The sequence below is a fragment of the Formica exsecta genome, unplaced genomic scaffold, assembly GCF_003651465.1.
Source record: "Formica exsecta isolate Colony F162 unplaced genomic scaffold, ASM365146v1 scaffold613, whole genome shotgun sequence".
In the NCBI taxonomy this organism is placed as follows: domain Eukaryota; kingdom Metazoa; phylum Arthropoda; class Insecta; order Hymenoptera; family Formicidae; genus Formica; species Formica exsecta.
Genome location: NW_021853374.1, coordinates 193,775 through 208,087, shown reverse-complemented (window position 1 = coordinate 208,087; position 14,313 = coordinate 193,775). Strand labels below are relative to the sequence as shown.

The following is a 14,313-nucleotide window of genomic DNA, read 5'->3' as shown; positions in this document are numbered from 1 at the left end:
TTTATTTTATAATATATTTTAAATAATATAATAATTATATATTTTTATTACTTAAACGAAGCAAACAAAAAAAGACATTTATTTTTAGTAAAAAGTATTTACAAATTATTAATTTATTGGCTAAATAATATTTTTATATAACGTATAATATATGTATAGCTCCGATATCGCACGCTGCAATTAAAGCGTCACCCGCCTACGTGATTCTCGGCCCGAGTTGTAATTGTTCGACTCGTAATAACCCGAGTCTTACGATAACACGCTGAGGTAACGGAATAATTATCAGAGGAAAGAGTTTAAGCGCGCTCACGAATAAAAAAAAAGAGCTCAAGATCATAAATTGAAATTGGAAAAAAGATGTTAATTTTCGAATTATAAATTAAAAGAATGAGAAGCGCGTCGCTCTCGTTCTCTTCATCAAACCGGAACGATGAACGGATTTTGATTCGTTCGTAATATAGCGGAACTAGTTTTCCACACTGACGTATCGTAGAGGCAATTGCGTGATAAGAGCGCCTGGGTGTTCATAGAGCCCCGAGACGATTTATGCGCAACGACTTAATTGCTCGACAAGTATGACTGCCCGACAAGGAAGACTTCCGATAAGAGTCTCGCGCATGAAAAGCAATATTCCGGAACGCATGAGCTACGCGAGCGTAACGCAAAACCGTGACATAATGCGCACCACCGGTAATCAAGACGACGTGTAACGTTCGACTATTAATTACCTCGAGAATTAGAAACCAGCATGACACGACATCCGATTTCCGTCGTCGTTTATATTTACTTTCGTTTGAATGTTGATCGGACGTATCCTGACAACGCGATACAAAAGAAAGGGAAAATGTTCAAACACTTGTATATTGAATCTTAATAATAATTTTGATGCACTTTGTCAATTGTTTTTCAAAGATCTTCGGAACAATCAGAACTTATAGCAAATCTCTTTGCGATATTTCACAGCCTGTCTACTTTCCATACTTACGCGCTCTCTGACACGAAAGAGTACGGAAGCAGAGTTTCGAAAGTCCACGCTATGTTTTAATTATTCACTCTCATCCCGAGAAAACCGGAAGATAGTCGCTTTTGATCTTTTCTCCGAGAATTTTCCCATAGAAAGGCAATCATGTCGCCGCATACTACCAGGCGCGCGGTTCACCGACGTGCGCCCGGCTAAAGGTCAGCGCTGATTGGCCAGACTTTATTCAATAATAACTTCTTTATTAAACGTTATAAAAAATAAAGGTACAAGACTTTTCTTTTCAGTTTGACCCAATCTACCTTTACACTTCGGGTGTGTCAAAAATTATCGGACACCCCGTACGAAAAATATATGTATATACAGGGTGTCCGATAATTTTTGACACACTCGAAGTATGAAGGTAGATTAGCTCAAACTGAGTCGAAAAGTCCTGAACCATTTTTTTTATAACGCTTAATAAAGGAGTTATTATTGAATAAAGTCTGGCTAATCAGCGCCAACATTTAGCCGGGCGCACGTCGTTAATATGTTTCATAAAAAAAAATATGTGTTTCTTCTTTTTTCTTTTCTTGCCATTTTTTCTTAATATATTACATTTTTGACATAAAATAATATTGAATTTAAAAACGCGTAAAATTTTTGAATTTCTTAAAATTTTTAATTAATTAAAAAAGAGTACATATACAAATAAGATTTATAATTCTCACTCATTGTAATTTCTTTCTTGATTTTTATAATGATCGGTTCATCGTAATGCGGCGATTATGTTTACATGAACGTCACGTATAAACGCGGAATCGAATACAAATTATATGTCATTGTCGTCAAGATCGCGCTGCGTCAGTGAGATCGCACGCTCGGTGTTTGTACTTGGAATCCAGCAACAATTACCCATTACGTCAGGGGCATCACTGGTATGCGAACGCGATCGATAAAATCTTAGTAATCGTATTTATCCGACGATTCTCTTACTACTTTATTCCGCGTTTAATCCAAGAATGCGCGGAATGTCCAATTGATTCTAATCAATAATTACATAATATACTACTTTCATTTGCGAAATATATCTTCAGGTTTGTTTTGAAATACGGATTACAAGAAAGCTGACAAAGGGTAAATTAAAGAGAAAGAAATAAAAATGATATCTGAAGAACTATAATTATACAACATATAATACAAAAAAGAGAAAGATAAATATTTTTTAAAGTTTTGTAATAAGTCGTAAAAGAGATACGCTTATCAAAGGAAGACAACGTGCTGTTACTATATTATTATCGTTAAGTTTGATTAATATTATTTAATATCCCGAATCAATAGTCAATATCCAAGTTTGCTTTTCTTATCACTTGTTATTTATGCCCTTTATACCAATCGTTAAAGATATTTCGATAACGCTCTTTATATAATTCGTTATAAAAATCTGAAGTGCCAATATCATATAAAATGTTCGTGTCAAAAAGTGTCTTAAATTAATAAATAAATATTGAAACTTTTTGTATATTAATGAATGATGTCTCGATAAGGCAAGTGGTTCAATGTTAATACAAGGATGCATTTCGTATTAACGTAATCCATGATTATTATTCCGTAATCGAATATTATTTGCAATTTGACTGTTGAATAAAGATCGTAGGCTTTACCTCTCAATAAGTCTATCTAACTCTATTATCGTTATCATATACTCGGTTATTGTTCAATAATCTGCTACATATTTGAAGATGATAATCGGACAAATCAAATCATATCGATATTGTTGATAATACCATATAACATGAGGAAGAAAAAGATTTATTTAAATCTGTTTTTTAAAAGTTTTTTAAATAAATCATTTAAAAGTTTTAAATGTTATATATTTTTTTATTTACTATATTATTTATATAATATATGTTATTTTCATACTTTTATATTTTATAAAGATTTTTAAATCTAGTATTTATATGTAAAAAAATTATGGATAAAGACCAATTGAAATTTTTTAATCATTTTATTGTAAATCTTGTGATATCGTACGTGATTTATTATACAGAACATCTCACAACTTGCGACTTTAATTATAATGACAGATTTATATATAGTTGATTTTTCCGAAAATATCAAGGGAAAAAGCTAACGTTTATTGCAATCTTTATTATTGTAATATTTAATATTACAAATTTTTGTAACTCAAATTAGAATTCCATTTAAGTCTATTTGAAATTAACTAGAAATATAATTATGATTTCTATTATTGTTTTATAATTCGAGAACTATTAGTGCTTCCACATTTTTCTTAAGGAAAACTTTATCTCCTATAAATGCAACTAACATTAAAATCGCGAGTTACTCTCTACATTTTAACAATAACAATTCCTATTTTTTTATATAAAGCAATTTTTTGTATAAAAAATTCTTTCGTGAAAAATATCTTTAATTAGACAAGTATCGATGAATTTCATATAACACTGAGTTCCATTAAAATCTTTTTTTTTTTTCAACAGATTTATTCGCAAAACATTTTTTTTACTTTTTCTATAAAATATATATAATTTTTATAGTTTAAATATACTATTAATTAATGTGTAAATATACTATTAATTATATGTATGTAACAAAAATTACCTTTAGGTTTATTCGGTGAATTCTTCATCTTCTCCGAGAGGGAAATGATGGAGACCCTTTTCTTTCGTACAGACGACGCCATTGCGGTGAATCTTTCGTCGAGGAGCAGAAACGGGAACAAATTACAGAAACGACTACGATCCATCGATCGTACCCACGTAGTTTTATACTGCATCACCAAAAACAGATTCTCCCACTCTTTTGCGCGCTCAAACGCACGCTTGAATGACAATGTTCATACAACACGCTGTTGGATTATCCTCGAGCATTGGAATCACTACGATATAACAGGATGTAATCAATTTGCATTATTAATTATATATTTGCTTGATGTTCTCTCCTTTGGTCTCCTCTTGGTTTCTCTTTTTCTTTGACTTATATTAACACATTTAACTTATATTAACATTAACTTAAATTAATATTTAATTATTGTACAATTATTGTATAATTGAAAGGAATCAATTATTGTATAATTGAAGGAATCAATTATACTGATTGTTTTAAATTACAAATTATATTAATGATTATAAAATTAAATTAATGATCATAATACATAGAGAACATTATAAAACAGAAAGGAGAAAAAGATATGTTTTCCAAATAAAGAGAAAAAATTTTCTTTATTTACAAGATATAACTTGGTTGCATATTATAGTACTATATGTACATGTTGGCATGTTGTACAATATACAGGGTGTCCTAAAACTACCATACTTCCTCTTAATGGCAGATTCCTTAGAACATTTCAAGACAAAAATCCTAATACAAAAATGTCGAGGCTATAATAGTTTTTAAACGGAAAGCGATTATATTTTACGAATGATAAGGCTGAGATTTTGCGTGCTCAGGCACGTCGAAATGACAAGTGAAAAAAGTGCTTCTATGAATGGAGCGTCTTTTTTATGATATTATGATTATCGCATAAATTTACAATACGCATTGCATTAATACATTCTTTTTACGAATAATGGATGCAAAAAGATATCTCAAAAATGATTCAAATAAAAATTTGCGACATGTTTCAACTTCAACTGTCAAAGTGGTCGATTAATGTTACCATGAAGGTGTCTACTATTTCGCAGTGCCTGAGCGCGCGAAATCTCAGCCTTGCCATTCATAAAATATAATCGATTCCTGTTTAAAAACTATTATAGCCTCGACATTTTTGTATTAAAATTTTCGTCTTGAAATGTTCTAAGGAATCTATCATTAAGAGGAAGTACGGTAGTTTTAGGATACCCTGTATATATCATTGAAGAATTCGCTCAATATGAATTATCTTGAAGTAAATGCGTTTCTCTTTTTCTAAATAATTCAAGATTTGTTGAGAATAAGATAATTTAAGATTTAATAACAATTACGACTGTGCCCTAATTACGCTCTTTTATTTATACCAGAAGTAAGTATCGGAATAGATCGTCGCGTCGATAAATGATTTCTTGTCTTTCGTCCTACAAAGATAACGCATTTAATGCAAACGTTTGCGATTCGCGGTGTATTCATTTTATTAGATAAGGATTCGCGTTTATAAGTACCCGAAGCGAAGTTAATATTGTATCTCTATTGTAATTATCGTTATATATCTATTAATCGTGAAAAACGCGAGATAAAGGAAGAGGGTCAATATGGTCAATAAAATTTAAATAATTGAAACGAAGATAAATTATTATAGTTATCCCTTATGTCTATTATTTTAAAAGCAAATTACTTTTTGATTATCAATCGTACTTATTTTATATCATTGTATAATACTGAAGAGAGTCCAGTTTAGGACTGAAACGTTTGTTTTTTTTACTTGGTCAACATCTTTGTATTTAATTCATAGTTTATTATTTAATATGTATTTTTTATTGTATTTTACGTTAATCACGATTTCTAAATTATTATATTGCTAGTTCTTCGTCAACTCATAAGTTTATGTCACGCTATTTTAATTTTACGAGGTATTATCACATAGATTGCTAATTGCTCCATAAGCCCGCCTTTTTGATTGTTTTTGATTATATATAATATTATAAATAGAGGTCAAAATTTGTATTTTATGACAAACATTCTTATACAATCAATACATAGATATATCTGTTTCGTGAACAAATTTGTAGACATTTTTCTTTTACAACACATTTTTTTCATTGTAATAAAAAATTTTATCCGATTTGAAGAAGAATTTATCTTATTTAATATGCATGGGACAAGTGCATTTACAATGTTTAAAATTACATATGGCGGTATCTAAGAAACAGACCTAAACAGAAAATAAAAATTTATTGTTATATAACGACGTGATCAAAAATCTATTTTAATCTCAAAATTTTGACTAACGATTATAGCGTTATCAAATGCAAAATGTAGATAACGAGCGCGTCAGTACAAAGAGTCGAAAGATCATCATCACACTTCATGATGGAATAATAAAATATGTATGTACAGCAACACTTATAACGACGACAAATAGTGACTTCGTAATCGTAATTCTGAGATCTCAGATGATTCGTATTTAAAGTCAAGTCTAATCCTTATTATAGATCACACAGGGGTCATTTTGACATTATTGATATTTTGACAATAGAATATCCCGTGTAAGTATTAATTAAGTAAGTAATTAAAATAATGTTTAAAATTTATTTTTTAACTTTTGTTGTACACATGATCATTTTCTACAGATGTGTCAAGGAATATATATATATATAAATTTTTGTAGATTGTTTTCAAACATTTTGAGACAATTAAAACTGCGACAAGACATTTTGACCCATATGTGATCAGAAACAGAGCAAAAAATATGTGTGACTTACAAAGATTAATATAAATCAGTTCTTATGATTAATATAATCAGTTGGTCTTTCCAACTTACAAACTGATTTACGTCACACATTAGTCCCAGTGGTAAATTTGAAAAATCATAAAAACGTATGAATTTCAAGTTTGTCTCTTGTCTTCTATGTCTCCGTCCCCTTTTTGTCGAGCTTTGACTTCGTCAGGATCGTTCCACCATTGTATTTCGCCCTTGCCGCATATCACAAATATCAGATTACCCAAAAAGAAGATCGCCGCCGAGACATAGAACACGATATTCCATTGATACACATTGCTCTGAAAAGTAAAAAATCTCCCGATAGCGAGTCATATATATATTTAAATGTATTTAGAATTTAAATAACTCTCTCTTCATTTCTTGTTCGAGTTTACAAAGAATAAAAGATTAATAAATAAATTGTAAAATAAAAAAAATATCGAAAAACAAGAAAATAAATAAAAAAGTAGAATCTACGAATGTTCTCTATACACACATACTATAGTTTCAGTTTTATATAATTTTTTTTTACACCAGAGATACCAAGCTAAATTTAAAAAATCCATTACTTAATTTCAATAATTTCTTTATATCTTATTTTATACACTGAAAAAAAAATTTTTTTTAATCAGATAAATACAATTTAATATCATAATCATAAATTAATTTTGATTTTTTTTTACTTAAATAAATATATACTTCGTTTCCAAAAATGTTTTGTTATATTAAATAAATTATTTGCATGTAATAAAAATTATAATTTTTAAAATACATTATTTAAAATTTTAATGTAAAAAAATATTTATTTATTTGAAGATAAAAACTTATTTATTAAAATAAAGGAAATCTGTGTTTTTGGAACAAGCAGCCAAAAATTAAAAAATGTTTTTTTAATGGAAATAATTTAGTATAATAAAGATAAAAAAACAAATTTTTTTATTTTCGAATAAAAGCATACTTTGTTTTTATTTTATATATTTTACTAATTCAAACATATTTGTTGTTTGGTTGACATATCTAATTTTTCTCTGTAAGTATTTAAATAAATAATTTTTTTTAAATAAAAAAAATGTTTGGAATTTTTTTCAGTGTATATATTAATTTATAGATAATTGAATGATTTTTAAGTCGGAAATGCGTATTACACTTACTTAGTTTTAAGACTGAAAGCGCATATCTATATGCACGACAAAATTTGCGATTCGCGCATATCTTGAGTGCGCAACGAATAATTACCTCATCGGTGACAATCAGACTGCATATCAGCGGCGCGATAATGGCTGTAATGGTCGCGAAGCAATTGGTGATGGACATCATCGTGCCCGCGAAATTCGGACTGAGATCGATATGATTGATTTGATAGCCGCATAGGGATCCGGCGTTCAGGCCCACCGCCACGGTAAGGATGACGACGGCCCAAGTATTGTCGGTGGGTACGATGCTCATACACGCCAGGGCGACGGCCGGGCCCCAATGAGCCACACTATTGCAAACCTTTCTGACCGTACCCCTGGACATGCCCTTCTTTAGCGCGTAATCGGACAGCCAGCTGATGGGAAAGCTGAGGATCCACATGACCAAGTATGGCAACGCCGAGAATAAACCGCTCTATAGGAAAGAAAAAGTATTAATTAATTAATTAATTAATTAATTATAATAATCACGTTTCCGTGTAATTAATAAAGATATTGTTCCACTTATGTATAAATAAATGGAACAAACGCGATTATTTTCAAGAACAAAGTGTTTTAAAACGTGAATCAGCTGATGCTGCAGAAACGTGAGAGAACTCGCATCAAAATTTAAAATTGAACGTGAAACAACGGGAATTGCAATAAGAATTTTTACATTGCATGTCGAAACATGTGATTATTTCACAGAGTGATATTTTTTCGAACAGGTTCGGCTGAATTGGCATAAACGTGAGGAAACTCACAAGCATCGGAATACTATGTCTTCGACATAAATGTATTTTATTCGATTATATTGATGTGGTAAAATGTGTGATATATGATCGCGATAAATAAATTTCGAAAATTAGCAAAATTAAAATACGTGAAACAATACGCGATTTTTAGGAGAAAGATATTTCTTTTCTCTTTTAGTTTCTTTGTTTTATAAAATTTTATTGTTAACCTTCTCGATATTTTTCATTACGCCTGTCATGTAGTTAGGCATTTCCGTCAGTAGAGTCCAATATCCCCAATTTTGACTGCAATGGGCTATAATAAGCGCCCACATGGGCAGCGAGGTGAATATTTCCTTCCATGGTATACGTTTCTAGTAAAAGACATGGAATCACATCATAAATAAATGTGTTATATTATGCTTTCTGTGGTTTATTAACGAATCATTACACAAATCTTTATTCTTCTCAAAAAAATTTATCCCGAACATAATTATCACAATGTAATAATAGTAATAAAAAAGGTTTCACAAAGTAAATTTTTTTTTTGTTTCACGATATTGAGATTAATCGGGAAGAAAAGCAAATAAGATATACATGTAGCATTTAAATTACTTATGTTAGTGAGATTTATAATACATATTATAAGAGTGGACTATTTTTTTATACCTGCTTGGATTCATTTCCATTTTTATCTTTCGTTTCCGTGGTTCTCAAACTTTCCTCTATGTACTCCCTTTCTTTCTGAGAAATACTACGATGTTCGGCAGGTGAGTCCGCCCCGAAATAGAAGAAAACTGTACTCCAGAGAATCGTTAATGCACCGAATAGGTAAAAGATGCTGGGCCAACCTATGCTCGATGTAGCGAGAAATCCAGAAATTGGCATAGTGATCACCGTTCCAAATTGGGCGCCCGCATAAGCAAAAGTTCCTGACGCGATCAAAAAAATAAATAACATAGATATCTTGCAACGATAGTATAATCACGATCTACTATAAGCAAAACAATTAATTATTGTAGATTTTCTATTAAATTTGTCGATTGTTTTTCGATTGGTTTTCTAAAAATTCAATAACACATAAATTTTATATATTTTATGTTATACGTATTATAAATATTATATATTTTATGTTATACGTATTATAAATATTTATAACGTCTCAAAAAATTTTTTATAACAGAATAAAATGATGAGGAAGCAATGTGCAAGTTTCTAATTTGCACACTCTACTTGTTTTAATAAATCTTTAGGCATTATTTTACTTAATCGTTATTTTCAAAATTTAAATAAAAGGATATATATAGGTATATATATAATAATTTTTATATAATAATGTTTATATGTATTTTTGGATGTCAAAAATATGTGTATAAAAAAATATATGAATTATATATTTTTTACGAGAGAATCTCTCTATATACAAGATGTTAAAAAAGGGTCACATATTTTAAGAGCTGGTAGTATTGATCAAAACGATCAAAAGAAAAAAAAAGTCTAATTAACATAGATCCTACAATTAATATCTTCGAAGATACAGGCTATCTTTCTATTTGATCTTAATTCCTTTTTGGCTATACTTAACCACATAGAGCACCTCCTATAATGCTGACTGCAAAATTAGTAAGTACTCTTTTGTTTACTGCATTGTAGAGGTAACACAATCAATAAGAAAAGAACAAAGAACTCAAATAGAAAGATAGTCTATATCTTCGAAGATATTAATTGTAGGACCCATGTTAATTAGACTTTTTTTTCTTGTTTTGATCAATACTACCTGTTCTTAAAATATATGACCTTTTTTTAACACCTTGTATAAACCTGTAATTGTCTTATGATTAGTTCAAAATACCTCGGGCGCGAGTTTTGTATCTATTCTCACCTAGTCGTGCTCTCTCAGAGGGTGGCGCCCATTTGGAGAGAAGAGTTTGCATGCAAGGTAATAAGCAAGCCTGCATAAGACCCATGCCTACCCTGCAAACCAGAACGGCCGGCAGACCCCACTTGCTGGCGACGATTGGCGTCACGATGTTGAAGACGCCGCATAGCAACATCCCGATGCTGAGGAGCTTCTGGCTGCTCCAGATGCCAGCGATATAGCCGCTCGGCACCTGCGTTACCACATAACCCCAGAAGAACGAGCTGAGCACCAAGTTCTTCTGCACCAGGTCCCAACCATAATCCTGATAGCAGTAATCGGTTTTCAAGCGTAATATTATTTTAAACATTAATTTCTCTATGTGTGTGTGTATGTGTGTGTATGTATGTGTGTGTGTGTGTATGTGTGGTATGGGCTATTCTATATACAGGGTGTTTCAGTCCACCTCTTTTATTTTGAAAAGGGATGGTGCTAGGAAGTTGGGTTTACCATAAAAGCCTATTAGAAGTTTCTGATGATGGTACTTTCATTTTTGGGAAACCCTCGGAAATATCAGAAACCGAGGGCAACTTAAAAATTTTAAATGGCAACATGGGCAACATGGGTATCGGGTTTCCGGTATTTCCAGGGGTTTCCCAAAAATGAAAGTACTATTATCAGAAACTTCAGATAGGCTTTTAGGTAAACATGTTTGTCCTAATTTCTGGTACCATCTCTTTTCAGAATAAAAGGGGGAACGGGTGATCTGAAACACTCTGTATAATTAAAATAATAACGTGTGAAATTATAATTATGTGATAATATTATAGCATAAATCGGTGAAGAGATTATCGCGGCATCGCGATCTTATCATACTTTCGCTGATGATAATTATGATATGACGAGTCATTATATTTATCAATCTTATTAGCGACCCTGTAAAGATAACGATAAGAGTTATCTGCACGAGATCATTGTACATTTATGCTCAAGAATTTAAACAAGAATGAATCAAGAATTGATCATCAACCTTATGCTATATTTTCGGGCAAGACAACAGGAAACATGCCACCGCAAATCATCAGTCGCGCGCGGCTGACAATGAGATTTATCTATTAGCGTTTTTCGAGTGAAGCAGATTCAATCGTTCTGAGAACGATTAAACCCAATTTGCCATAAACATATATAATATTTATATAATTTTAATTTTAGATAAATATAATATAAATAATACATTCATAATATAAATAATATGAAGTATATCTCGTTTCATGCTATTTTGGCTTTAAAGCACAAGATTCTTGGCCCTTAATCAATCAAACGCTTACTCAAAGTATTTGATTAATCTAATAATCCAAGTACCCCTAGTAACCCAAGACGGAATTTATGATGTCATTAATCGTTCTCAGAGCGATCGAACTTGCTTCACTCGAAAACGTTATATCACACGAGGGAAGCATCTATCGGACGCCGGAGCACGACCCTATGCACTTTAAACTCTCCCGATTTCGCGGAGGGAAATTTCCTTGCCCCAGATTTCAGATTTTTTAACAGCACGATCGCGAATTTATGAAATACATTCTGCAAATCTATAAAAACCGATCTATCGACGCAAGCAGTTTTGCTCGATTGGAATCGAACAATTCAACGATTTTAAGTAATGTACAATAACATACAACCATGTATAACATATACAATTTTACTGTGATATAAAATTGAATATGAAAAGTTCGACATATATTAAATACGCAATATCGAATTTGATATTTAATATCTCGTATAATTTAATGGTTAAAAATGTGAAAAAAGACTAATATCTACTGTAATTGTTACAGGTGCATTTATTCGCTAATAGAGATCAGATAAAACTGAACAATTTTGATAAGCAAAAATATAACTTTTACGGAAATTTATCACTAATGAGTTATTGATTAATTATTTATTTTGAGTATTTAAATTGTTAATGTAATTTCTATTGATTCAACTACTAAGCTTCTAATGACAAGCATTTCAATATTGAAGCTTTCAGTGATTAAATACTGCTAATATTTAACATTAATATTGAAATATCAAGATATAATACTGTTAATATTTAATATTAGTATTGAAATATTAAGGTATAATTCTGCATCTGTGATAAAATATTTATACAAAGCACTGCTAAAAATTCAATAAGTAATTAATAAATTAAATAACGATAAACTCATTCGCTTACTGTTATATAAGTTTTTTTCATGAAAGTATATAAAGTCTACAAAGCATATCTAATAAAATGTGATACATTTTTCTATCAGTTTACCTTCTGATACAATCCCAACATAAGCAATTATTCAGATTTAGAATTAATTATTTGAAAATGGGGCCGAATGAGTATCCAAATGAGTGAAAATCGCCCGTTTTTATATCTACTTGAGATGTAAAATAAGAGATTTCCATGTAAATAAAAAATCTTAGACTTTTATAAAAAAATTAAGTTAAGTTATTTAATTTTATTATTTTGTTATTTATCTACTACGTTGTTATATTCGTCAAATAGAAGTCATATCAATAACATCAAAGTATTAAATATCTTTTGTGACGTCAATCGTTTGTGATTGGACAATCATTTTCACGTTTTGAAAACCAATTCATCAAAAGAGGTGAGTGAGAGATCAAAATCTAATGTCAAAATGACATGCGCTTCCTGGACAATATTTCATCTTTATCACTAATTTTATCAAGTACTTCAACCAGTGATTGGACGAAGTACTAGCCAAAAAATTACTAAAATACTGCCAGTATTTAATCACTGTATTTTCTGTATGATTAGCAGTATTTTTTCATAAGGGAAATTAACGGAGGGAATTAAGGGAATTAAGACCAAATATGAAAGACAAGATCGCAATTCGAATCGTATTTCATAAGTGCAAAAGAAATTATAATATTGCATGCACAGATTTTTTCCAAGCAACAGTAATAACTTGATCGCGTTGTTGTTATATAATGGGCATGTTCGATACGCTTATCTAACGCTTAATTAAGCGAGAATGTAGTCTCGAGTGTTATAAATAGTGTTCGAGCGTATAACTGTTTAAGTCCCGCTCACAATAAAAGAATTACGTAATTTACCTCGATATCTGGATTCGCGGTTTTCGCGTCTGCCATCGGCACTATGGCTACCGACATCGCGACCCTGAGACTGTACCCCATGGTCATGCCCAGGAACAGTAACACCGCCTGTACATGTCTGACCCCGAAGATACCTGCGGAAAGATCGTCCTTTTATCTCAGTAGCAAACGGATCGCATCAATATTCGCGAAAACGTCTTGAGAATATCGTATTTTTCAATTGCCCATATTTGGAAAAATTATTATTATTATTTATATTATTATAGGCTGTAAGATCACCGAAGAATCTTTTATTACAGATTGTCCCGCCCTAAGAAAGTGTCATTATTTCTTTTTTATTTCTTAAACTTTAAGTAGAGGGACCAATAAAGTTTATTCAATCATACAAAAAAAGTTAACACGCTGTTATTTAATAAAAATACCTGAGAAAAAAACTAACAAAAATATTTCTTAATAATAGATTCACAAATTAATGGCGATATAATAAATAGCGTCTTCGAGTGAAGCAATTTTGATCGCTCTGAAAATGATTAATGACGTCATAAACTCCGTCTTTACTAGGAGTACTTGGATTATTAGATTAATCAATGAAATATTTCGAGTAAGCATTTGATTGATCAAATCAAAGAATCTTGTGCTTTAAAATCAAAATAGCATCAAGCGAGAAATATTTTATATTATTTATTTTCAAAGAGCAGAGTGTCTTAAAGTCTATTTCTATTAAGGCTCTCTCAATCTGATTTGCCAACAACATATACATACATATAAACACAATTCAATAAGATAAAAATTAAAATCATGAAAAATAAAGAAGGAAAGATTATATTAAATGCAATTTATTTTTTACATAAGCTTTAATCATTAATAATGCTATTTAGAGAAGAAGAGAGCTTTCGTAAAATTATAAAAATTAAATAATTTTGAAAAAAAACGATCTGTCTCATTAAAGTGTCAAAGTAGAAATGTTGGATCGAAGAAATTGAGATCAAAAATAAGAGAAAAAAAAATTTTTGATTTGGATAGCAATTTATGGTAATTATTTTATTGAGTATATATATATATATATA

General features: G+C 30.6%; 2 protein-coding genes across 3 annotated transcripts in view; both read right to left on the bottom strand.

The window, feature by feature from the left end:
* The window catches only part of LOC115242590 (putative inorganic phosphate cotransporter), a 16,573-nt gene extending 12,836 nt beyond the window's left edge, over positions 1 to 3,737 (bottom strand). Inside the window, exon 1 of the mRNA XM_029818987.1 lies at positions 3,581 to 3,737. Within this exon, the coding sequence (XP_029674847.1) occupies positions 3,581 to 3,725 (145 nt within the window). The 5' untranslated portion in view covers positions 3,726 to 3,737. The remainder of the gene's footprint in view (positions 1 to 3,580) is intronic.
* A 469-nt stretch (positions 3,738 to 4,206) lies between these two features.
* The window catches only part of LOC115242582 (putative inorganic phosphate cotransporter), a 23,318-nt gene continuing 13,211 nt past the window's right edge, over positions 4,207 to 14,313 (bottom strand). The window contains exons 1-6 of one of the 2 annotated variants that reach the window (XM_029818977.1): positions 13,247 to 13,399; positions 10,163 to 10,463; positions 8,950 to 9,212; positions 8,511 to 8,654; positions 7,611 to 7,982; positions 4,207 to 6,673 (exon numbers count right to left, since the gene is read on the bottom strand). In XM_029818977.1, the coding sequence (XP_029674837.1) occupies positions 6,500 to 6,673; positions 7,611 to 7,982; positions 8,511 to 8,654; positions 8,950 to 9,212; positions 10,163 to 10,463; positions 13,247 to 13,333 (1,341 nt within the window). In that variant the 5' untranslated portion in view covers positions 13,334 to 13,399 and the 3' untranslated portion in view covers positions 4,207 to 6,499. Of the gene's footprint in view, positions 6,674 to 7,610; positions 7,983 to 8,510; positions 8,655 to 8,949; positions 9,213 to 10,162; positions 10,464 to 13,246; positions 13,400 to 14,313 lie in introns of those variants that run through there. The other variant, XM_029818978.1, reaches the window with a different exon arrangement.